General features: G+C 46.8%; 1 protein-coding gene across 1 annotated transcript; it reads left to right on the top strand.

Moving 5' to 3' along the window:
* The first annotated feature begins 1,525 nt into the window (after window positions 1–1,525).
* Window positions 1,526–2,110, top strand: LOC107542429 (calmodulin). The gene has a single exon (XM_016219740.2). It carries the CDS (start codon window positions 1,526–1,528, stop codon window positions 1,973–1,975), a length of 450 nt encoding a protein of 149 aa, XP_016075226.2. The 3' UTR covers window positions 1,976–2,110.
* Window positions 2,111–26,832: the final 24,722 nt, after the last annotated feature.

Raw genomic sequence — 26,832 nt, 5'->3', positions numbered from 1 at the left:
TATTCATCTCTTCTTTGACCAATACCACATTGTGTTGACTACTGCAGCTTTAGAGTAAGTGTTGAAGCCCAGTGGCATCAGTCTTCCCACTTTGTTCTTCTCTCTCAATATCATGCTGGCTCTTCTGGGTCTCTCCCACTCAGATTTCCATGGCTTCCCACAGGCAAAGCATCTTCTTCTCACTCAGCTGGTGTTCATTTCCCCAGGAGCCTGGGGAGGAGCTTGTGTGTTCAGTGAAGGTCCCTTCTTAGGTCCCTTCTTAAGAATATCTCCTTTTAAAAATACCCCTTACTTCAGAGCTGTCTTCTCCCAAACCAGGACTAAGACTTTCCAACATGCCTCTGTTTAAAACATCAGAAAATAAAATGTGAGTTTTGTTTTATCAGTTCCTCACTGTGTCTTACAATACCTCACTTGTCTGTCTTTCTTCATCTCCTCTCCCCTTCACCCATTAGGCTGCAGCCACATTGGCCACCGTTATGTCCTTTGGCCTTGCCAAGCCCTCTCTTGTCCCTGGCCTTGAGCCTGCTTAGCTTTCCTGCCTGGAAATCCCCTTCTCCCCTTTTAGGTCACCCTCAAGTGCCACCTCTGCAGAGAAACCTTCCTTCACTGTTACAGCTATAGGAGAAACCTCCCTGTGTTCTCTCCATCACGACCCCTTTTATTTCCTTCATAGCATTTATCAAAAATAGCCAAGTACCTTGCTTATCAGTTTACTTGCTAACTAGCTGTCTCGTAGATGGAATATAAACTTCTGAGGACTGGGAGCTGCCTATCTTGTTTGCAGGTAGTTCTGTTCCCAGATTCTAGGGCAGTATATGTACATAGTAGGCCCTCAATAAATACCTACAAATGAGTGAGTAAATGAATGAGTTGGAGGAAGTCCTCCATTCATATTTTTCTGAAGTTAAAAGGACAGTCTGCTTTCTACCTGAAGAAAAAATTTTTTCCCTTTTCTGAATACCCTCTTGGGAACCCTAAGGCTTTCTTTTAGGCTTTGGAAACCAAAAACAAGGAAAGAAAGTTCCTTTCAGGCAAAGACAACTTCTGCTTTTTATCCTGCCAAAAACCTCAGCTGACAGGGAGAAAGGGCACATTTTATTGAGTGAAGGGTGTGAAGATTGGAGAGGAGGGAGGGCAAAAGGAAAATTCAAAAAGGAAAAACCCAAATTAATCTTTTTAGAGGTTGTCCAGCACGCCTCACTGAAGGTGTCCTCGGGTAGTTCCTGACAGCTGAGTGATGGTGGGGCGGAGAGCCACTGCCTTTCACACAGAGGTGCTGGCACCAGCTCAATTAGCCAACCAGTCTCATTCCCAGTCCTGGGCTCCTGTTCCAACAGGACCCGGCCTTCAGGCAACGCAAGGCGGGGGAGTCTGAATGGTGAGGGAGAGCCCTGCTCCTTCTTAAGCTCTGGTGAGTCAAGCCAGGGTGGGACGCCAGCCTGCCAGCTGCTGTCCTTCAGAATCCAGAGAGGAGCCGGGGAGCCCGCACCTGCACCCACACCTCCGGCACCCCACACCTCCCATGGCCGACCAGCTGACAGAGGAGCAGGTGGCCGAGTTTAGGGAGGCCTTCTCCCTGTTCGACAAGGACGGGGACGGCACCATCACCACCCAGGAGCTGGGCACCGTCATGCGGGCCCTGGGCCAGAACCCCACGCAGGCGGAGCTCGAGGGCATGGTGAGCGAGATTGACCGCGATGGCAACGGCACTGTGGACTTCCCCGAGTTCCTGGGCATGATGGCCCGGAGGATGAAGGACAGGGACAGCGAGGAGGAGATCCGGGAGGCCTTCCGCGTGTTCGACAAGGACGGCAACGGCCTGGTCAGCGCGGCCGAGCTGCGGCACGTGATGACCCGGCTGGGGGAGCAGCTGAGTGACCAGGAGGTGGACGAGATGATCCAGGCCGCAGATGTGGATGGGGACGGGCAGGTCAACTACGAGGAGTTCGTCCGCATGCTGGTCTCCAAGTGAGGGGCTGGCAGGTGCTGCAGCCCCACTGGGCTCGCCCTCCTCTGCTCTGCTCTGCTCTGCTCTGCTGGGGATCTAGCTGCCGCATGAGCCTCAGGCCTCGCATTGCTTCCTCTCGCCAGCGTCCTCCGGCACTGCTGCTTCTCCGGCAAGGTGAAGTCAGGCCCGCTTTGTGCATCTCGCTTTGTCTCCTATTTCCTGCCAGCCACCTCCCACCCTCTTCTCACCCAGAATGACACAGGGTGCTCGCAAGCCAAGCAAACCCTGAGTGCTTCTGTCCCTCAGGAGTGGAAGGAAAAGTGACATCTCTCTACAAAGACAATGAGCAGAAGGATGAGTGACGGTTACACTGACTGGGCCATCCCTGGGAAGGGTGCAATGTGACTTCACAGAGTCCTCCTACAGGGCACTTGGCACTGGGACCAGGCGGCTGTCACCCTCAGACTTCATCTGATGCTAGATACCGGCAGGTGAAAGGAATCTTGCCCTGGAGTGAGGGTGGCAACAGAGACTCTGACAACGGAGACCAACTTCCTGAGAAACAGCACTTCCCTCCCACAGGGCGCCTGCCTGTCCTCCCTGTCTTCTCCAAACAGCTATGACTCACTTTTTGGAGGTGGGAGTAAAACCAGGATCAGTTGTAACATGTCTGGACTCATCTTCTTGGAGGGAACTTTGAATGAAAGGGAGAGGGAGGCCGCAGGGGGAATAAAGAAGACTGCTTGTGCTCCTGTGATGTTTCTTTTTTTCTGAAATGATCTTTGTTAAGTCCAGGGTGTAAATGATGTCGGAATCTCCATATTTGTGTCTTTTAAAAATGCAGTGAAATCTTGTATCAGTGGGCACGGCAAAAATGGACAAGTCTGGATAAGGTAAATCTTGAATTTTTACTTCAAATTAAATGGGTTAGTTGGCAGCAGAAAATGGTTAAAAATCCATGCAGCCTCCTTGAGATCTGAGGCAATGGTTATAGTTGGGAAGATGCCCTGATCACTGTGGCATTTCTCCTATGTTCACTCTCTGGTGCTGTGCCGGCTGAGTGGTTAGAAGTAGGTGAGGGGTAGAAAGTGCTAACTGCATGCCCGGCATGTGGGGGGGAAAGAGCCAGTTATTTGCATTCTACCAGAGGTCTCAGCAAATAACCAGAGGTTGAAGGGGCCTTCTGAGAGATTATTTTAGTTTCAAAGGAGGCAATGTGTTGAGGGACAGACACTACACTGGGGCTCATCAGAAATGGCCACCAGGCCTGGGACGGTCACAAAGCAGCTGGCCGATCTTGGATAAGTCCTTCTGACACCTCCTCCCCACCATGCATGTTTTCTCTTATGTAAAATGAAGAACTTGGGGCCAGACAAACAGGGATTTCTGGCCTTGTGATTCTTGCTGCTGCCAATGCTTAAATCTCTTAGCCTCCCCATGATGAGAGCTGACATCACGCAGCCCCTCCTGGGGGTGGGCTTGGTTGTGAGCATTCTACCACCCTGTGTGTAGCTACTGTTAGTGGCTTCCCATCTGTGAGGAAGCTGAGGCATGGAGAGCTTAAGAAACCATCTGGATGTCCCACAGTTGGTAAGTGACAGAGCTGGGCTTGAATGCAAGGAGGTACCCTTGACCACTTACTGCCTCTCCATGCCCCTTGCCTCTCCTGTGACCAGATGATTGTCATGGTGCCTCTCTTGGGAATCAGAAACAGTCTTAAAACACTTGGCGTGCAGTAGGTGCTTAATAGGTATCACGGCAGCTGCTATTGCTATCACCTGAAGGAATCCCTTCCTGCTCTAACACGGTGAGGCTTGGCAACATGGTTCCACCCCTAGGAATAGTCCAAGGGAAAAGATGAGGCCAGAAGGGGGCAGGAGCTGAGGGGGCTTCAAGGGCAGGTGTCGGATGGAACCGGCCCCAATGTGGTGCAGCTGTGAAGCTGGTGGTGATGGAGGAGGGTGGTGCTCTGTGGCCTGCCCTTGTAGGCTGGACCTGTGAGCCAGTCCCCCCACCCCCGCAGCCCTCAGCAGTTGGGATCAGTTGCACACCAGTGTGTGAAGACAGGAACGAGCCTGTGAGTACGGGACAGAGCATCCAGATGTCACCAGAGGCAGCTCCCTTGGAGCAGGAGAGCCAAGCCAGTCACCACCTCAGAGGTTCAGACATGCACTGTGGCCCCACCTGTCAAAGGAAACATTGACGTCACCCCCAGGGACAAATATGATTCTGATCTCAGTGTCTTTCACAGGACGTTTCCTAAATGCTGCAGGGAGGGGAAAAACAGGCAAGGAAAGGGTGGAGTTAGGGTCTCCCTTCATGACCAGTGTCAGCCAGTCTGTAGTGGCTAGCCTGGACCTGGCTGGGCAGTTGGCATTTTGCCCCCTTCTTTCCTGGTGTCAGTTTAACTAAGCCCTGGCCAGTATTGGAGACCTCTATGCCTGCTCATCTTCAGCTGGAAGGGGATGAGGCGTCTTTTGGGGCTTCCACCTAGGCTCCTGGTGATTCAGCAAAGTAATTCTTCTGTAACTGCATTTTAACAGGCTGAAAGCCTTTCATGGAGAATCCTGGGGCCAGAGCAGTGACTAGGCTGACGTTGTGCAAAGGCCTCCCAACAAGCCCTGACCCTCTCTTAGGTGTTCCAGGCTCCAGAAGCTGGACAGGCTTGACGGAGGTGACCGTTTCTCCCCGGTCCCCAGAGATAGAAGGGGCCTTAGACCATCTGCCCTGTCATTGCCACCATTTGTTCTCGTGACTCTGAGTGTCAGGTAGGAATCATACCCCTTTGGGAGCCCTCAAATGCAGATGAGTAATACATGGAATTCTCCTCTGTACACATGGGAAATCCAAGGTGACTTGGTCAAGGTGGCCCCATAGAGTTGTCCTCAGACACCTAGCTAGACGTCTTGTTGGTAAAATGTGGTCACCATAATTACCAGGTGCAGTTCCCTGCCCTAGTTAGGTAAAGCAGGGGAGGCCTGGGGGCTGGAGCACCAGAAAGGAGGCACCAAATCCTCCTTAACCAGGGGAGGCCCGAGGATGGAAGGGAGGAGCCGGGCTGCAGGTCTGTGCCCCTCACCCTATGTTGCTGGAACAGACTTCAAGGAAGTTCTCACCCACATTTCTTTCACTCACTGAATAATGGGACTTAAACAGCTAACTCCTTTTGTCCCCCAAAAAGGTGTTATCTGACTGCAGCTCAGAACATTCCATCTGTCCCTTGGGAAGGGATTTATAAATATTACCTCGGCTCCCATGTGCTTACACCAAGCCTCTCATAAATCAGAGCTGAAGCTCCCAGACCTCCCAGACTATATAAAGCCACCCCTCTGCCTCCTGGCTTCCAATTTTAAATCAAACACAGCCCAGCCCTGCCGGCTCCTGTTGATCCTCACAGATTCCAGGGGCCGGTCAAAGGCTCCCAAACCAGCCAGCTAAAAATGACTCTGTTGTTCCCACTGGAGAAATTTAAAATTAAAACTCACATGTGGGGTAGAGACTGCCCCATGGTGAATGGAAGCAAAACACAAAAAGCAAAAAAAACAAAAAACCACCCATCTCTAAGAAAGGCCTTGGTGCAACCCACCTGCCACTCTCCCCACCATTCTGCTTTTTTGGTGGTTGTTTCTATAGCAACTAGGTTCTCAGGTAGGAGCCTGGACCCACCCAGAGAGGGATGGGACCTGGGCCTGGAGCAACTGGTTAGTGAAAGGCCTGCACTGCTCTCCTACCAGGTGCTGGTTGCTGGGTACCGGGGGGAATGGGGCACCTTCCTCCAAGTTCAGGAAAAGTAGGGGAATGGTCATGGGAGACGGGCTTGAGTAGACCTGGAGAGGATGGGAGTGTTTCCATACTCAGAGGAGAAAGTACCAATGCGGACAATCAAAGAAGGAATCTCACAGTCCCCTAACCACCCTCTCAGGTCTTCCATTTCTTCCTAGTGTGCCTCAGAATTACCAGGGAGAAAGGGGACAGGCACCGAGTCCAGAGGAGGGGCAGCATCTGGAGGCTAAATACTGCGTGGGCCCAGCTGTCTTGGTTGATCACCTGGGGCTGCCGTGCAGCCCTGGAGTGACTGGACAGCAATGGAGTGAAGCCCCTGGAAACTGATCCTGTGCAACCCTGCCAGCCATGGGAAAAGCTCATCTCCCTTGTCACCAGCTGAGCTGGTCTCACCTATAGCCCACTGTGTGCCCCGATGCCCCTGGCTTTGATGCTCCCAGGAAGTACAGCTCTCACTGAGGGCACGTTTACATGCAGGGACCGGACCGTGTGAAATGCTTGCCACGCACTGCATCAGCTCATTGAATTCTCAAAGCAAGGGGGTGTGGCAGCCACTGTTATTAGCTCATTTTAGAGAAGATTGAGACCTCAAGAGGTGTTTTTTTGTTTGTTTTTTAAATATATCTTTATTGATTTCAGAGAGAGGAAAGGAGAGGGAGAGAGAGGGATAGAAACATCAATGATGAGAGAGTCATTGATCGGCTGCAGCCCACAACCTGGGCATGTGCCCTGACCAGGAATCGAACCCCAATCGCCTAGATCCTAGGTCGACGCTCAACTGCTGAGCCACGCCCGGCCAGGTGAGACCTCAAGAGTTTAAATAATTCCCCAAGGTCATACATCTGGTTAAGTTAGAGTTTGAACCTAAATCCAAACCAGGTGTCCTTCCCACCACCAAAGAGAAGCCCTTCAGAGCAAACAGCTTGAGATTGAAAGTAGCTGGTCTCATAGACGCTGTAAAAGGCACCACAGCTAAGGACATGAGCAGAAAGGCCTGGAAGTGAAAACAGCTGTTGGGCAGATAGGACCTGGAGAAAGACAAGGCATCAAAGGGTGCTGGGGGGATCAGGAGAATTGCCATGCCAGCGTTGGTGTGGGTGGCTGCAGAGCCAGTGTTGTCAAACTGCCCCACAACCGTGGGCCCTGCACAGGGCACCTCATTTCACACTTCCCCCTTGCCCTGGCACTGGAAAGCATTGCAGGTGTGGGGACATGGCTGTCCAAGGAACTCGAGGCAGCCACCATCACCAGGAGAGAATTCTGCACTGGCCCCCATCTTTGCGACAGTAGATGCAATCAATTCACAGTCCTGGGAGGCATCTCTCTGGCCAAAGTTGGACACAGGCCTTTGTCATTGGTATTGATGAGCTGGGGAATGTCTGGGCCTCTCGGCTTCTGTCTGGCAAGAATTCCGCCTCCCACCCAGTCTCACATTGTGGGGTCTAGAGGGTGGGCAATCAGAAAAGATACATGTCCCCTATTGTGGGTTGAATTGTGCCCCTCCCACAGGGGATTGATTTGGGGAGTAGGAGGGAACCATGCTGGCAGTCAGAGGTGAGGATTAGAGTCTGAGTAAGGCAGAGAAGCAAGTGAGCGAATCTGGACATAGCCCAAGTGAGAGATGACAGCGTGAAGCTGGGCTGTGGCAATAGGGAGTGGACATTAACAGAAAGAGGGAAATAGATTAAAGAGACAGGGATAGAACCTGGTGGGCATTCAGGGAAAAGAGGCAAGAAGGACTTGGACAACTGGGTTTATAGTATCACCCTTGTCTGAAAGCAAGAATTGAGAAATAGTAGGATTTCTATTTTATTCTGATGTTTGGAGAATGTGGGAGGAGGGGAAAGATAATAAAATCTATTTTTTCAGTCTTGTTGATTTTCAGGTAATGAGACTTCCAAATAACCAGAAATATAAGTTTGGGGTGGAGGTGGGTTGAAGATCTGGGGAAATATCAGTGTATCTATGAATACAAAGCCATAGGAATTGACGAGTAAAGCAGGGAGAGTGTAGAGGGAGGAGAGAAATGAACCACAGATGGAATCCTTATGCACAGGCTGTCATACAGGGCCTTTTCTTAGAAGAGCCTCAGCTTGGTTTAATGCTCACTGCTGCCATCTTGATATTCTTAATAATTTTTGAAAGATTACAAATAAGGGGCCTTGCATTTTAATTTTGGACTGGGCTCCATAACTCATGTAGTTCATCCTACTCACCATAATATCCTGAGCTCCTAGGGCAGGTCCTCCCACATGGGGACCATTCAGCAGGTGAGCAGGGAAACAGGTGCCCACAAAGGAGACCGAATTGTTGTAATCAAGGAAGAGGAGAGCTGGGAGCTAGTGGGATGGTGGAAAGCAGAGAAGGAGAGGATTTCTGAGAGAAGCTGGTGGTGTACATATTCTTTGCCCCAGATCATGATGTGTGAGGACGGTAGAGTGTTTGGCCCTAAGGCACAGGGTCCTGCCAGTTGAGGCCTACCTAGATCCACTTAGTGGTCTGCTGTTCTCAGACTGTCTCTGATCCCGCTCATATCCCTCCATCTTCCCACATTGATGTGCAAAGCAGGATCTCTGCCAAGGGGCTGTTTGTTTCCACCCAGCCTGCTGACACTTTTTGACCTGTTCTTTCAGAAGCTTCTCTGTCCAGAAAGCACTGCTAGTATCGGCAGATCACACCCTGAATGGGGGAAATGACTACTCTAGTGATAACAGTAGCCTGTGGACTGGAGAGAACCCAGACACCGCTTTACTCCCCTGCCCCCCTCCCAGGCCCATCAGCCAGGCAGCCAGCTCATGCCTCATCCTCAGTCACCTGTCCCCAGCAGGCTTGAAGCCCTAGAACTTTTCCCATCCCAGCCAAGATGACAGATCTAGTAGGAAAAGAGGTACTAACAACTCAGACTGTGTGATCAGCTTGGCCTGAGATTGCAAATTCTCTCCGCACCCCTCTGACCCATTGCCATCACCACCAGCAGAGAAGGAAAAGAAAACTCTCCACAGTTACGGGATTTAGGTCTTTCAGTTCAGAAAGGGAGGCAAGGCAGAAGATCTTCTTTTCCAGTAAGGACTAAACCACAAGAAGGGTCTTAAACATCCACAGAGATTTTGATCGGAAACGAAGAAGAATTTCACAATAACACAGATTTTGAGATGTTTGCAGAGGGCACTGAACTGGAAAAAGTTTAATCTGCACGGGAACACTGCCTCTGTGGGGAAAAGTCTCTGTGTTCCATGATGCCCATCACAGAGCTTTGCACAGTGTTCCAAAGGAAATGCCTGGAACTATGCATGAACGGGCTTTTTTTTTATTATTATTATTTTTTTATTCCTCACCCGAGGATACTTTTTCCATTGCATTTCAGAGAGAGTGGAAGGGAGAAATAGAGAGAGAGAGAAACATTGATGTGAGAGAGACACATCAATTTATTGCCTCCTGCTTGCAATCTGAACAGGGTTAGGGATCGAGGCTGCAACAGAGGTACCTGCCCTTGGCCAGAATCAAAGCCAGGACCCTTTAGTCTGTAGGCCTATGCTCTAACCACTGAGCAACCGGCTAGGTCCAAAACAGCTTTTAGAATCTCCCTAGAGATACCAGCTGCATTTCCAAGAGCTTGGCTCTCCAAATCAAAACCTCGATCCAAAGTCGTCTACCTAATTTTAAAAGTGAATTTTCAGTTCTTGAATCCAGGGTCTTTGTGGCCTTATGTAAGTCCCAGATTCTGCACAGTCACAACTTCAAAGAATAATGCTATGTCCCCAAAGGAGACTCTCTGAGGATGGAGCAAGACTCTACTTGTAACTCAAAACCTATGGGGAAACTTTAGTTCTGTTGCCAGATAGAGGTTTTCACTCAAAGGGAACAAAAATAGGCAAAGAGGTTTTGCAACAAGCAAGCCCTCTGTTAAAAGAGCTTCGGGGACATCAGGAAATTCCCAAGAACAGCTAAAAACAGATTCTTTAACCCAGAACATAGGGACTTCAACAAGGCGAAGGAAATTGGATGTTTGAATCTGATCCCAGCAACATTCTCAGCTCTCACCTTCATCAACCTGATGGAAGGGAGGGTGGGAGGTAAGGAAAAAAGACCATTCCTGCAATCAGGACTACATCTTCACTGTGGTAGCTTCTTTTGCTATAGTGAACACAAGGCTCTATGGATGGCATCTGGAGACTGAGCACTTCATTCATTCATTCATTTATAAGTCTTGTAATTATTTGTTCACTGTCTGCTATGTGCCAGGCACTATGCTGTTTATTACAGCTGAGGACCGCCTGCCTTCAGGTAGCTAACGTTTAGTGAACAGCACCAACAGGTGTCTCAAATATCTCCAGGGCTGGTGGTGTGATCTGAATGAGAACAAGGGAGATGCATGGTGCACCATGACCTCGCCAGCACTGCACTGGGTGTATTTCCAACAGATGAGAACCTCAGTTACGATTAGGCCCTGATAGAAACTAAATCCTCTACTTACTATTTTGCATCTGATAATTGCAAGAATTTTCCCCAGCCCAGCTTCTGGCTCTGTACCCTTCCAACCTGGTTTCTCTTCCACTGCCCATCCTTGTTCTTCAGGGGCCCAGCACCATAGGGTGCGTTCACATGGCAGTAAGACCACAGGCTGTGTACCTGCATGTGACTATGCCAGTGGTGGCAGAAGTCTTCCTGAAGCCATTTCTCTACTAGGACTTCTGTGGGCAACTTGACTGTACACAGAGTGACTGCAAACTGCTTAGGCTAGAGAGGAAGGGACTGCAGCCTTGGCTGCTCTTAAACAGATGACCTCTGCAAATTGTACAAAACATATGACTATGTGAATACCTTGTAGGGCCCTCTTGGGGCTTTGGAAGGGGTCCCACAAGATAGGGCTCTGGAGCAGAAGCTAGAGTGTTCTTTTCATAATGGTAAATACACATCTGGGTGAAGTTTCAAGCCTTTTGAATACTCTTTAATTCCTGTTTTTCCCTGCGGTGCCCAAGGAGACGGCGTCTCAATTGCCGAGAATCTCAGCCCTGGAGGTTACCTCAGGTCTATGTTAGAGTTACAAACACACATTTAAATCAGACCAATAAAAGATGCTGTGATGCTAAACCCTCTCCCTCTCTGTGGCCCTCCCCCATTTCCCGAATGTGTGGACTCCTCTCTGCTGGACCTTCCCCTGCTGTCCTTCCTATGCTGTCCACTTTCTGTTTCTAATTCTCACTGCCTTTCATTCTCTTTGTGAATCTGCTCATTGTTTTCTTTCCAAGCTTCATTTTTTATGACCTGTATTGCTCTGTCTTTCCTCTCCTCTTTCACTTCCTTCTCTCTCACCTCTCTCTCTTGCTTTCACTGTCATCTCTGTTTCACCATCTCTGCCCCTGTCTCTTTGTCTCTCCTTACTCGTTTCTCTAACCTTTTTCTCTATCACTACTGCCCCTGTGTCTTCATTTCTTTCACTCTGACTCTCTCCCCTCATCTTTCCCTGGTCCTTCAGCTTTCCAAATTCAACCCAACCTCCTCTCCGTCCTAACATATTTTTCCTCCTTCTTTATTCATTGCTTGTGTAAGGATTTCATCCCAGGACATAGCCTTATTGCAGAGTTTTTCCTTCCTGTGGCATGGCAGCCTTTGAGCAGCCTTTCCCTTCAAGACCAGAAACAGTAGGAGCTTGTCCAAGGCCTCTTGCCTTTGTTTTTTCTGGCACTACCCTAGAGGGAAGGGTTTCTTGGTACATCCTGGATCTCGGACACAACAGGGAAGCCAAGAAGAGAAGCACATGTCCTTCGTTTGGGAAATTCCTCTTAGCTCTTTGTTTTTTTTTCTAATTCCATCTGTTTTTGTCTGACTTTCTGCAGAAATATGTACCTGTATGTTTATTAATCAGTTAACAAGTTCTACTTGGATGCCCTCTATGAGCTATAAAGAGCAAAACAATGGCCTTGTCCTCAAAAACCTTATTCTCCAGGGTCTATAGACACAAAATTATCACCTGTAAACAGAGGACATGTAAGTAATAAAATGTACAGCCCAGCCGGGAGTGGCTCAGCGGTTGAATGTCGACCTAGGATCCAGGAGATCGGGGTTCAATTCCCAGTCAGGGCATATGCTCGGGTTGCAGGCTGCAGCCGATCAATGACTCTCTCATCAGTGATGCTTCTATCTCTCTCTCTCCCTCTCCCTTTCTCTCTGAAATCAATAAAGACCTATTTTTTTAAAAAAAAAAAGTACAGTGCTGACTGTAAGTGTGCCCACTCAAAAGAGAGAGAGCTCAGCGTAAGCCTGAAATATCAGGGAAGACTTGCTGGAAGGGCAAGACTAGCGCTGCCCTTGAAGTCACAGAGGGGGAGGAGGGCATCTTCCAAGAGGAACAACAGCATGAGCAAAGTCAAGGCCTTGGGGGCTAGTCGAGGTCCAAGGAGAGTGAGGTAGATTCAGGGGTTGTTGTGGGGGGGATGTCCACACCACTGTCAAAGCCCCAGAGGCTCTCAGTCAAGTTGGGCTGCCACAGCAAAATACCACAGATTGGGTGGCCTAAACAACAAAAGTTTGTTTCTCACAGTTCTGGAGGCTGGAAAGCCAAGATTTGGCTTCTGGTAAGAGCTCGTTTCCTGGCTTGTAGACGGCAGCCTACTCACTGTGTCCTCACACAGCAGAGAAAGTTTCTTTGGGCTCATCACCATCATCACAATCATGATTTCAAAGACAAGAGCTGCATATACATAATACATGGAAGAACACGCCTATCCCCTAACATCAGGTGAGAGACAACTTGCAGGGAGGGGTCTCTCATTGCTTTAGTTTTTGTTTCATTCACATGGCACCGTCCAGGACCTCGTCAGGTGCCCTCTAAATATCAAACAAAGGCAACTGACTTGAACAGATTCAATGCCACAAATCACAGGATTTGGAGGTTTATGGAAGAAAGATCCTCTCCCCAGGGTAAAAATCAAGGTCTTTTTTGAGAATAGCTTAGCCCAAGAGCCAAGAATTTAAATTTATATCCATAACACCCAGTTCTCTAGTTGGTTCAACTTTTAAGAACATTTAAGTTCCTACAGTGTGTCAGGATGTGGCCTAGGAGCACTGCCTTGCACAACTCCAAGGGCACCTTCACATTGTGTCCTATGTAAATTGCTCTCTCTGGACATGTGCAAGGCAGTAGTCCTCCCATAGGAGAGAGAAAATATATAAATAAATGGTGTTATTGTTTAACAGGTGGAGGGTTTCCATTTGGGCTGATGAAAAGTCTGGAAAATGGATAGTGAGTGCTGATGGTTGCACAACATTGTAAATACTTTATGCCACTGAATTCTACTTAAAATGGTTAAAATGGTAAATTTTATGTTATGTATATTTTACCACAATAAAAATAAACAGAAACAAATGGGAAGTCTTGATACCCAAGGAGCTCACAATTGAGGGTGGTGAAGGGCACATAATAAAATAGGTACAGCGTGTAAATATGCATCAACCACTAAGATAATAGAGCAGGGGGTGACTAGTTGGCACAGGGAGAGCAGGCATATTTGTCAATACATGTTGAAAGAATGGGGAGCTCGGAGAGGTGGCATTATTGAGTCTTGAGAGTGGCTGAGGGGTCATTGACTGGACAGATCCCAGGACACTCTGAACATTTTTAGAAAAGCTTGAACCACACCTCTCCTGGTCGAGAAGTCACTGTCCTCAGAGGATAGTGTGGATTCAGAGAACACCATATATGTGGAAAGAAAGGGCCTTCCCTAAAACCAGTGGACTGGCTGTTGGCCAAGGAAGGCTGGGAGATCCTTAGGCAGGACCAGAGGTTACCAGTGACAGAGTAAGAGACACTGGAGCTATTCCCCTGGGAGCCATGGAAAGACAAAGAAAAGAACTTTAAATTAAATAATACTGGAGGGAACCCAGTCTCCACCAGACCTCTCTGCCCCTCCCTGACACACCCTGCAGATCCCATTCGGTTCATGCCTTTGGGAAATTCAGGTCATATAACCAACTGATATCCATCTTCTTTGGTAACCACCACCTGATTTGGGAAACAATTATAGGCCTAAAAGGGAGTAAGATGTATGGCAAATGTTCGAGAATTTTTCTTCCCCTTTGAGGTGAATCTTTGAACCCAATATCCATATTTTCCCAACCAGAATTGAAATTATAAATAATCTTATACTAGGAGAGCAACAAGACAGAACATTTGAAATTGGAATTTCCCTGAAAAATCCAAATTAGTTACATCCCAATTATATGCAAAGGCTTCCAGAAATACCTGGAGAATAGCAATTTTATGCCAAGTTCTAGCCGCAGGCACAATACACTTCAAACTCCTTTTAATTCCATTGTCTTTTTATTTGCTCTTCAGTGAAAGAATCATGGGAACTTAAAAACAAATAGTTGGAAGGAACCGGAGAGATTAAAAAGTCCAGCTTCCCCATGGTAATAAAAGCACCACTATAGCCCAGGGGGGGTGGCTCAGCAGTTGAGCATCAACCTATGATCCAGGAGATCGAGGTTCGATTCCTGGTCAGGGCACATGCCCGAGTTGGGGCTCGATCCCCAGTCGAGGGTGTGCAGGAGGCAGCCGATCAATGACTCTCATCATTGATCTCTCTCTCTCTCTCCCCCTTCCTCTCTCTGAAATCAATAAAGACATATTTTTTAAAAAACAAACACCACTAGCCCGGCCGGGTGTGGCTCAGCGGTTGAGCGTCTACCTAGGATCCAGGCAATTGGGGTTCGATCCCCGGTCAGGGCACATGCCCGGGTTGCGGGCTAGGCAGCCAATCAATGACTCTCTCATCATTGATGTTTCTATCTCTCTCTCTCCTTCTCCTTTCCTCTCTCTGAAATCAATAAAGATATATTTTTTAAAAAACACACACAAAAAACACCACTATAACGTGTGCAGAGTGCTTTAGCATTGCAAAGTGCTTTAACAAACTTTGATTCTGGCTTTTGTAATACAACAACTCTATCAGGTGGATATTATTACTTTTTAGATACTAACAGTGAGACTCAGTGAAGTTAACTGAGATGCTGGGTCACAAGATTAAGCAAATGACAGCCCGGTTTTTGAACTCATATTTTTTATTTTAATTAATTCATTTTTTCAATTACAGTTGACATACGATATTATATTAATTTCATGTATATTACACTGCTCTCTCTTAAAAATATTTTTTGATCATAAAAGCTAGATTTTTTTAACTTTAGATCATTCAAAAGACGACAAGGAAGAAAATAAAGAGCAGTCGACATTTGATGTATAGCCTTCCAGGACTTTTCTCATTAATATTTTTAAAAAAATAAAACATAGATCACATTTACATATATGCTATAATTTATATTTTTGTATAATACTATATCACGAGCATTTTCTCATAGTCCAAGATACACATGCCAAGATAGACCATGTTCTGGGCCACAAAACAAATCTCAACATAGTCCAAAAAAATTGAAATCTTAAAGGAATGTGCTGTTACCCAGCTACTTGGAATCAAATAACAAAAAAATAATAGGAAAATATCGAATCATTTGGCAACAAATGAGCACGCTTCTAAATAATCCATGGGTCAAAGAGAATATCTCAAAATAAATTTTAAAGGAACACATTCAACTGGATGAAAATGAAAACACAACATGCTGAAATTTTTGGAACACAGCTACAGGAGTGCTGAGAGGAAAATTTATAGAACTAAGTAAATATGTTAGAAAAGAGGAGAAACCTAAATCAATAATCTAAGCTCCCACCTCAAAAACCTAGAAAAAGAAGAGTGAGATAAATTTTTTAAAATCAGAAATAAGGGCGTTATAAAGATAAAAGCCAAAATCAATTACATTAAAAACAGAAAAGAGAGAAAAAATCAATGAAACCAAGGACTAATTTTCTTTTTGTAATTGATTTTTAGAGAGAGGAAGGGAGAAGGAGAGGGAGAGAGAAACCAATAGGCTGCCTCCTGCACACCTTCTACCAGGGATCAAGCCCACAACCAGGGGATGTGCCCTGACCAGGAATCAAACTGGCAACCTTTCTGTGCATGGGACAACGCCCAACCAACTGAGCCACAACGGCCAGGGAATAAAGAACTAACTTTTTTTTTTTTTTTTAAATATATCTTTATTGATTTCAGAGAGAGGAAAGGAGAAGGAGAGAGAGAGGGAAACATCAATGATGAGAGAGTCATTGATCGAGCCCGCAACCCGGGCATGTGCCCTGACCGGGAATCGAACCCCGATCTCCTGGATCCTAGGTTGACGCTCAACCGCTGAGCCACGCCCAGCCAGGCAAGAACTAACTTTTATAAGATCTTTTTCCTAGGGATCTGATTACTTCAAATATTTTGTTATTGTTATTTTAAAATGCTGAGAAGAATGTCCTGGTCCCCATTTTCTTAAGAGTTTTACTAAGATACAAATAGCATACCATACAATTCACCTATTTAAAGTGTACAATTCAATGGTTTTCAGTATATTTACAGCATTGCACAACCATCACAATGATTTAATTTTAGAATGTTTTTGTTCTCCCTAAAATAAACACTTTACCTCTTAGCAATCAACCTCATTCCTTCCCACTTGCCTACCCCAGCACTGAGCAACCACTAATATACTTTCTTTCTGTATAAATTTGCCTATGGAGACAAATTCTGGACATATCCTTTGAATGGAATCATACAATATGTGGTCTTCTGTGTCTGTGTTTTTTTTCACTCAGCATCATGTTTTCAAAGGTCATTCACGTTGTAGCATGTGTAGGTGCTTGATTCTTTTTTATTGCTGAATAATATTCTATTGTATGAATATATCACATTTATTTGTCCATTTACCATTTGAAGAACACTGAGTTGTTTCCACTTTTTGGCTATTACAGTGCTGCTATAAACATTCCCATGCAATACTTTTGTGTGCATGTATTTTTTTCACTTTCTTGGGTGTACACTGGGGAGTGAAATTGCTGAATCATAGCATAATTCTATGTCTAACTCTTTATTTTTTTTTATTTTTTTTAACTCTTTAAACTAGTGCACATTCCTGATGATTTAAGATACATTCCTAGTGAAAATAATTGGTCAAAGCATCTTTAAAGTTTTGGATGTATACTGCCAATTACACTCCTAAAAATTGTGCCACCTCTGCTCTTACTGGAAGTGCAGAATGCTTTAACAGGACAAGTCTGGGCTGCAGAGGCCCTTACAGGATCGGGTCCAGAGTCATGAACTCTGTTTGGATCTAGGGGGACTCATGAGGCAGCCCACTCCTTATATGGACAAGTAACAGAAGGAGTAGCCAGAAAACCTGGTTCTTCTCCTTGGCCTGCTACTTGCTGGACATGCAACCTTGAGCAAGTTATTTTCTTCTTTGACAAAGGAAGATAATATCTGTCCTGCCTACCCACTTAGCCACTGAAGGAGGGATGTGGTATGGGACTGTTTTTCTAACGTGGACACGCCCAGACAGGACCAAGTCTTGTCAAGGTCTTATTTTTTAAGAAGCACTGCTTAACTGGTTTGTCCACTGAGCATGAAGATTTTTGGTGGGACTTGGTGTTGGGGGTCAGTGTTGGTTCAGACAGATCTACTTTAACGGGACCTGAGGACAAACAGATCCTCCTTTTCCTGTTATGAATGTGGTTGCATGGCACAAGTTCAATGTGTCATTAAGCTAAATGACACATATCCCCATTGGCCCCAGTTGCTAGGTTAGGGAGGGGCAGAGTGGGTGGAGGTGCCAGGGAGCCCATACCTCGATGGGGAAGTTTTATTATTACTGATAGAAAGTTCTTCCCTCCATCGGAATGGAATGTGTCCTCCAGAAATCCTAACTGGTAGTCTTTACTCTGCCCTCAGTCCTGTGGCCATGGCCCCTGCCAGGTTTCTTTTCTGAGAATCTTTCCACAAACCCAGAGCCTTCCTTCATGGCCCAGGAGATAGTGGGAGCCGGAGAGCCCTAGGAGCCAGAGGAGAACCCATGCCTGCTCCCTCTGGTCAGCTGTGCCAGAGCCTGGACAGGACCAGTGTTCAAGGTCTTCCCCAGGTACTGCGGAGCATTTGTCCTATGGTTCAGGTTGGTGCTGTGAGAAAACAAAAAAAAAAAGGGGATGGGTTCTATGGAAAGTAACCTCACAGGGTGATCTGATCATAAATTCTTAACAGGGCAGGTCATGGTAGGTAGTCACACCCCAGGCATATAACTTTTTAGTAAAATATTTATATTTGCATTAAGCAAGTCCTGTCCATTGTTTTTGTGCATCTAGGTTAACACACCTTTGAAATAACTACTCCCAAGAAGGCACGTAATCTTAACTATCCTGTAATCCCAAACCCAAATTGCTTCCTCCTACGTTCACGTAAATTCCCTCCTTAATCTCAAATGCATAAAGGAAACTGCGAAGTGCTATTCTCAGAATCATTTATCTGTTGAGATCTTGCTTCCAGATGTAGCCTCTGTTTGGCTCAAATAAATTTTTATAAAAGTTCTCTACGGGTTTGGACATTTCTTAGGTTGACAGTGGGAAGGGCAACAGAGGTCTGAAATCAGAGAAGTGGCTTTCTTGGTGGTGCCCAGCATCTGGCCTGGGGCATGTGATGAGATTCCATCAGAATGAGATGTGTGTGCAACCCCAAGTTATGGAGGTCTCGGAACAGACCAGGTTAAACACAGGCTCTCTGTTCAGTGGAGCCACCTCTGTCTCTACCGGAAAGACCCAAATTCTAACTCAATTTCATTTTACCAGATCCAGAAGACTTATCTTATTTGGGAGATGAAACTATTTAATTAAATAATATTAGGGCTTAGGTAATAAGTATCTCCTATGTTTCAGGGCTTCACATATATCATCTTTAATCCTCACAGCAATCTTGAAGGTAGCATTAGACCCATTTTACAGATGAAGAAACTGAGATCCATGGACTTTCCTGAGGTCATCAAGCCAGAAAGCAGCAAAATCAAGTCTTCCTGACTCCAAAGTCCAATACACTCTTCTCTTAGGATGTCACCAGGATGTGGCTTGGAACCCACTTCAAGTCTATTCTGGCCAGTGGTGCAAAGTATCTGTCCAGTGTAGATCTTCCCTGGGCCAGGAAGGACCTCCCAAGGGCTGGCTGTGAACAAATGGGAGGGAGTGAGAGAGATCGTGCTGAGGATTTCTGTTCCCCTTCTTCCCCCACTGTGGACATCAGTTGACTGGCCTGAGCATTCACTCAGGCCCCAGGATTTGGCTCGCCTTGTGTGAGTTCTGGCTCCTTCTTCCCTCTTCCCCTGCAAAGTCCTCTGTGTAATGGGTTTTCCCTTCCACTTCAATTTCAAGACATGCTGAGCCAAGGAGGGCCCTTGGGCCTTTGCCAGGTGTTTGTTTTTGTTGATAGGAAACATGGCAATGAGTCACTCCAAAGCAGTGTATCCAAGAGCAGAGCAGGCAAAGGCGAGTCTGGAGTCAGCTGGGCTTCCCATCGGGACAGCTATAATGAGCCGTAGGCGGTACTCTCTCTGTGGGGGACAGAGAGGACAGTGCCCCAGGGACAGAGCCTCAGGTCAGACCAAGGCTGAACAGAAGTCAGTAGTGGAAAGCTGACAAAAAGTCAGAAAAGTCATCGCAAGTCACAAGTTCACGCCTGGAGCCCAGTGTGTCATCAGAGCTGAAGGGCGCTCCTCCTGAAACACAGTGCAGGCCCACTGTGTGGCCAGAGCCCTGGGCAGGAGACAGCTGGGCTGACCAACCTCAGGGCCTTATTTGCAAGGGTACAGGAGTTGAGGGACACCTACAAGTGTGGGCAACCCTGGGGGACATGGAGCAGTGTTAGTGTGACCACCGTCAATGTTGTTTCCATACACAGACTTATGGACTGAATATTTGTGTTCCCCCCCAAATCCATAATTGGAAACCTACCAGCAATGTGATGATATTAGGAAGGTAGAGCCTTTTGGAGGTGATGATATCATGAGGGTGGAGCCCTGATAATGGGATTAGTGTCCTTATTAAAGAGATCCCAGAGAGCCCTCTTACCCTTCCACCAAGTGAGGGCACAGTAAGAAGATGCTGTCTATGAACCAGAAAGCAGACCCTGCAACAAATCTCCTGGAGTCTTGATCTTAGACTTTCAGCCTTCAGAACTATGGAAATAAATGTCTCCTGTTTATAAGCCACCAAATCTGTAGTGTTCTCCTATAACAGCCCGAGCTGAGTAAGATACATACGTTCACCTGTGATTCAAAATATCCCCCATGTGTGGTGACCATGAGGCCTGGTCCTAGTAAGATCTATACTAAGTTAATGCTCACCTATCTGATGAACTCCGATCCTTGTTTAACACTCACCTAAGCATATGACTAAAGGCACAAAGAAGCACCAGACAAAATTAGCATCCTCAAGAAACTTCTACTCAAAATGGGAATCAAAATAGAGATGCACAAAACACAACAGTGCAGAACACTACACTCTCAATTGTACAAGTGTGTGGTTACAACTCAAATAGTGTTGGAGTTTAGATAGAAAACTTCTGTATCTGCAGTCCTAAATTATAGTAATCAGGGGAGGCTTCCTGGAGGTGATGAGGCCTGAGTGAGTCTTTGAATGATGGGCTCAGGAGAGGGGAGATGAAAGTCTAGGTGGAAATGTGGTAGGCAGACAGACATGAACAGAGCAAAGACAATGGGCCAGGTAGAGAAGGTCACCAGGGCAAAAAGCCCTGGATGCCTAGAAAAGGATAATTGTAGGGTGGGATCTTGCCCCCAGGGTGACCTTTCGTCCCCTAGCAGATCAGGTGGTCATTCGGTTTGGACCTCCTGACCTTTATTCCCTAGAGATAACATCTAGACCTCAGTTGTATTTCATCTCCAAGCTCGGAAAACCAGACAAGCCACCCGATGGGTAACCTCGAGACCAACTGCACTGGATAATGACCCCTTGCCCTGGCTCCAACCAATCAATCAGTGGAGACCTGGACCCTGAAGGGACACATCTGGAAAGCTGAAGAATATTCTATTAAGATCTTCTCCTGGGACCTCTCCTAAGATCTCCACCCTTAAAACCCTTAAGGGTGTAGATCCAGAGGACCCAGAGTGCTCAACCTCCCAGGAGCACACCCCCACCTTTCCCTTCCCCCTTCCCATCCCCCCAGGCATGTCACCTTTACCTTCCTCACTCTCAAGCTCCTAGGGCCTTTCCTTTACCTCTATGACTTGTTTCCTAAGCCCATTTCTTCTAGGAATTACCTTTTCTACCATTGTGATTTTATAAATAAATGTTCTCTTATAGCTTAAGTCTTGGCTCTGAATTCTTTCCTAGGCAGAACCCAAGTATTGAGGTTGCTGAACCAGGATCCAGTCTGACCCCCACTGGTCTAACACCCGGTGCTGTTCCCACTGCCTACAATAGGAGGAGCAGCAGTAGCAGTCGGAACTGAATACGTAGCTAGCTCTAGCCATAGTGGGTTATTCACTTCTTGGCCCCACAGTCACATTCGATTCAAATAGTAGATGGTAGGATGATACCAAGCCCTGAGGGGAATAAGAATGTGTTTCTTAAAAAAAAAAAAAAAGAAAAAAAAGAATGTGTGTTTCTGACAGACATCTGTGTTTCAAATCTTTTTTTTTTTTTTAATTTTCATTCAAGGATATTTTTTCCATTGCTTTTCAGAGAGAATATAAGTGGGGAGAGAGAGAGAGAGAGAAGCATCGATGTGAGAAAGACACATTGATTGGTCGCCTCCAACCAGGGCAGGGGATGGAGCCTGCAACCAAAGTACGTGCCCTTGGCCAAAATCAAACCTGGGACCCTTCAGTCCATGGGCCGACACTCTAACCACTGAGCCAAACTGGCTAGGGCTGTGTTTCAGATCTGAGACAAGTAGAATAGATACCATTTCTTGACTGTCTACCATGTGCCAGGCATTTTACAGAAATTAACATATCACAACAAACCTAGGGGATATTATCATTATTCCCACTTCACAGGTAGGAAACCTGAGGCTTACAGAGATTAGGGACCTTGCCCAAGGTCATACAGCAGAGTGGCAGAGAAAAATCTGCAACCTGGGCCAGATTATGTTTGACCTTTGCCAAAGGTAATTTAGGGACAAACATTTTGTCCACTATCCCAACTGTTACTGGTGAGATGAGGAGGAGGACTTGGTTCTTGTTTTCTTGAGGGAAAGATTTCAATCAAGAGACAAAGTGTAGAAAAGAAAGCAACCCTGGCCCCTGTGGCTCAGTTGGTTGGAGCATGATCCGGTACACCAAAAGGTTGAGGGTTCGAAAAGAAAGCAAGACTTTATTGGCTGCAGCAAAACTATACTTAGGACAGTGAAACAAGGAAGGGCATAGAGGAAGCAACAGGAGAGACTAGGCTGGGCGGCTTTGGCTCACTGAGCAGTCAGAGAAGCAGGCCTTGGAGACAGATTCAAGGGGTTAGCCTAAGACGAGCTGCCACTGCCCATTGCTCCCCTGGTTGCAAGTCTCAAGGGGTCCCTTAGAGGTTATGGGACACATGCCTGTGGTGGAAGAAAGGGAAGGAAATGGCCCAGGTGTGCTCCCTAGAGGGAGAGAGCATTAGGACCTTTATTTTCAGGGGTTTTAAAGGCTGGACGTTTAGAGGAAGTCTTAGGGGCAGATCAATAGAATATTTATCAGCTTTATGCTGAATGTAGCAAAATGAGATTTATTATCTTCATTTGTCCTTGGGTGTGGTTGGCAAAAGGCACTAATTGGATTTCTGTTATCTGTCTCTCGGAGTAGGGTGATTTAAGGTATTTACCCTCTGGCTGGGGAGGAGAACTGCAAATCATTTACTCTTAAGTGTCCTTGGTTTAGGGAAGATAGGATTGACTAGGTGGCTGCAAACTGCTGTGTAACTGTCTATCTCAGTTTCCCCATTCTGCTTGTCCTGGAATTTTCCCAGCTTTTTACTATGCTATAACACAACCACCACTCCCTCTAATGCTCACCCATCATGAGGTCCTTTCTGAGCTCTCATCAGCCACACATGCTCCTTCTTTCTTTTGGTTTAAAGATCCCTAAGGTCACAGTGCATTTTAGGATAGGAAGTATCTTTAAATGAGCTTTGACAGTGGTTGCCTGGGCATAGGAGCATTAGAAGCACAAGAAAACTTTTGTGGGCGGTGGCTATGTTCATTATATTATGTGGGGTGATGGTTTCATTTGTGTATTCATGTCAAAGTGTATCAAGTTGTCCACTTTAAATACGTGCAGTTTCTTGTATACTTTCTTGTCAGTTATACTTCAATAACGGTTTAAAAGCATTCTAACTCAGGCTATCTTACTCCAAAAGAAAAAGTTATGATGAGCAGGATATTTCCCTAGTAGCACAAAAGAATGGTGTGCCCAGCATGGAGGCAATGCATGGTGCCGCTCCTGAGGTCACCAAGTGAGAAAGCCTGCTCCTGTGTCAGCGCCAGCTTTCCCCACAGAAACACCTGGGCACCGTGCCACACAGGCATTGTGACATCAAGCTATGCCCAGTGACATTTCAGAAAACCAGCCCTTTTTGGCTCTGTCTGTCCTTAAGGGCAAGTGTGGGCCAGGTATGTTCTACTCTGCCATTTTTTAATAGATAAGGAAATGGAGCCAGAAGGAGAAAAACTCACAAACTTTCATGACATCACCTCTGAGTCAGGACAGAAACAACTGACCTTCTTCCTTTAGCTGCCTCAGGGTAAAACCTGGGCCTGATGGTTCCACCCCATTAGAGCCCTCCAGAAATGCCCTCCTGTCTGCCCTCCTAAGGACCAGTTCCCCTGCCCAGGTGCCCACAGCCACCAGCCCAGGCTTCCCAAAACACAGGATGGCCTCCTGCAGCAGGGCGTCCAGGAGACGGAGGCCCTTTGTTGCCTTGCTGGTTTCTTTCAACACAGCTGGGCTCAGTTACTGGATTACGTGCATTGGTGTTGTAGGCAGCTGGAACTGCACCAACGTGTTAGACTGATGGGGTCAAATCGGACCTTGGTTCAGCAACCTCAGTGTTACCGGAGGAGACCTCGGTTCTTGTCTTCTTAAGGGAAAGATTTCAATCAAGAGACAAAGTACAGAAAAGAAAGCAAGAATTTATTGGCTGCAACAAAAATATACTTAGGACAATGAAACAAGGAAGGGGATAGAGGAAGCAACAGGAAAGCCTAGGCTGGGCTGCTTTGGCTCACTGGGAAGTCAGAGAAAAGGGGGAAAAGGGGCCTTGGAGACCGGTTCAGGGGGTAAGCCTGGGATGAGCTGCTGTTGCACACTGCTCCCCTGGTTGCAAGTCTCGTGGTGTCCCCTCAGAGGGGAGAAGGAAGTGGCAATAGCATGTTCCCCTGAGGTGGGGAGGGGAGAGCACGCTCGTCATTTGTCCTGAGCGTATTTATCCCTTTCTTGCAGGCGGGAAATCTTAGGGGAGATCTCAAGGGAGAGTCTCAATGGAATATTCATCAGACTCTCCAGATGTGCTCTTTCTGGGTCATGGTCTCCACTGATTGGTAGTGCCAGGGCAGGGGGTCATCATTAGTCCATGTATCTAGTCCTGATGTATCTGAGTCAGCCAAGGAGCCACTTGTCTGGTTTCGATGCTATCTGGGCCTGGGGCTGAAATACAACTGGGGCCTAGATGTTATCCTTAGGGAGGAATGCTCAGGGGGTCTAAACCACATGACCAGTGATATGCTGGGGGAGGATAGGTTACCCTGGGGACAAAGTTCTTGTTATCCCAGTTTTGCCCCTTGCTAGGCATCTGGGGCTTCCTGCCCTGGTGAGTTTCTGTACCTGGGCCATCTAACACAAACCATTTACTCTCAAGTGTCCCCGGTTTAGGAAAGATAGGATTTACTAGGTGGCTGCAAGCTGCCATTTAACTATCCTAGTTTCCGTATTCCACTTGTCCTGGAATTTTCCTAGCTTTTACTATCCTATAACATAAATATTCCATTCCATGTGCTGGTCGGTGAATGGATACCATTGGATTAACTCCGGAAACAAGGCCGCCACATTCAGTCTCCCAGGTAGCATACTGCACAACTGCAGGGGCTGCCAATCACATAGAGACCAGCCTGGAGAGACATGATTTAACGGGAACAAACAAACTGTAATATAGATCTCTCTTTACTGTAGGCTATAAACGTGTTAAGAACAAGTAGAAGTGTCCACGCCAATGTCAGCAATGACAAGTAGTATAGGGCAAGAGGCTAAACCCAGGCTGAGGCCCAAGTGGCCTGGTTCTAGCCCCAGCTCAGCCAGGAACTAGCTGTTTGACCTTAGGCAAGAGCCTTAGTTGCCTCACTCTCAACTATATAAAACATGCAAAGTAATGCAGAAACTATATAACTTAATAAGTGTGTGTATCATTATTTTGAAAGTTAAAATCCAACTGGACTAAAACATCTGCAAAGTGCCTGCTGGCTGGGTCATTCTACAAGATACAAAAGATAGGATTAGGACTGGTAAAGGATCCAGTGATGGGGGAGGGAGACAGAAAGGCAGGTGGGGCTAGTCTTACCTAAATATACTCTAAGAACAGGGAAACCAAGCCCATGCCTTCTATCACTTCTGATTTCTTGACGCGTCCCAGCTGGAACAAAGAGCCTTTTTGTGAGTTTAATGGAGCCTGACTTAGCAAACTTTTCCATCTCCTTCTTCTGTAGGAGAGAAAAAACAAACCTTTCTCTGCTAGGCTTCTTTGAAGGCCTTGCAGCTTTGGTTTAGGCAAACAGGAACCTGGCTGGGACCGCCCTGCTAAATGAGCTTTTTGGCAAGACTTTCGGAGAGGCCTCCTGTGAGTAGAGACTGAGGAGGGCGCAGGGGGAGGGGGCATGATCCGTGAAGGGGAGAGCAGGCCCTGTGCCAAGCACGTCAGGCCCTAGTTATTGTGGCTGACACTTCTGAGCTCAGGTACCTAGCAAGCCCTGTGCTGAGCCCTTCATTGTATTCATTTATTGGAACCTACCTAAATTAGCTCATTTAATCTTCCCCAGCAGCCAAACTGGTGAGGGCCGCTGCCCCTTTCTGGACTAGGAAATGGGGACTCAAGAGGAAGTGTAACTTTGCAGGAGGCCACACCACCAGGTGAGTCGGTGTACCCCAACACCTGTGCTCCTTCCATGGGCCTGTTTGCTCCTCAGAGAGCCCCCAGCCTCCATCCATCCTTCCCAGTCCCCCAGAACCCAGATCCTCCAAGCAGGCAGTTTAATAGCATGCCTGAAACCGGCTCTCAATCACTTCAACCAGGGCACCATTTCCCCAGTGTTAAAGAAAAGAAGTTCAAATTCCAACACGGACACCTGTAAACCCTGCCACCTCTGCTCTGGCCTCCTGCTCCAGGGGCTGTGTCTGCTCCAGGGGGTGTCAGCCACTCCCTGCCTGCCCCACTCCACACTCGCACCTGCACATACACACACTCCCACTCACTCTCACACTCACACACACACCCATCCCAGCATATCACCGGGAGATAAAGCATCGGCACCTTCCAGGAACTCACTCTCTTTATCTCCAGGTGACCTCCAGCCCCATAAACAGTTCACCCATTCACTGAGTGACTAATGATGGGCGTGAACTCAGGGGGTAGGGATGAAGTCATTTATTTACTTAGATTTCCATCCCCCACACTCTCTACCCTTTGGTAACCACCAGCTATATCTATGGGTCTGTTTTTGTTTTGTTTTTCTAGATTCCACATATAAGTGAAATCATATGGTTTTGGTCTTTCTCTGTCTGACTTATTTTACTTAGTATAATACCCCCAAGGTCCATTCATGTTGTTGCAAATGGCAAGGTTTTCTTCTTTTTATGGCAGAGTAATATTCCATTGTATATATGTACTACATTTTCTTTATCCAGTCATCTATTGATGGACATCTAGGTTGCTGCCATAGCTTGGCTTTTGTAAGCAATGCAGCAATGAACATAAGGATGCATATATCTTTTCTAATTAGAGTTTTTCTTTTCTTCCGATAAATACCCAGAAGTGGGATTGCTGGATGGTATGACAGCTCTTTAATTTTTTGAGGAATCTCCATATTGTTTTCCATAGTGGATACACCCATTTGCAATCTTGAGGATAGTGCATGATGGCTCCCTTTTCTCCACATCCTCACCAACACTTGTTTGTTGATTTATTGATGATGGCCATTCTGACAGGTGTGAGG

Source organism: Miniopterus natalensis, chromosome 1, assembly GCF_054644295.1.
Source record: "Miniopterus natalensis isolate mMinNat1 chromosome 1, mMinNat1.hap1, whole genome shotgun sequence".
Lineage (NCBI taxonomy): Eukaryota > Metazoa > Chordata > Mammalia > Chiroptera > Miniopteridae > Miniopterus > Miniopterus natalensis.
The sequence above is the reverse complement of the archived record's forward strand: the minus strand, read 5'-3'. Positions and strand labels throughout refer to the sequence as shown.

What these genes read in the sequence shown, in the direction of transcription:
- LOC107542429 (XM_016219740.2), top strand. Translation starts at nt 1,526, where the DNA reads ATGGCCGACCAGCTGACAGAGGAGCAGGTGGCCGAGTTTAGGGAGGCC.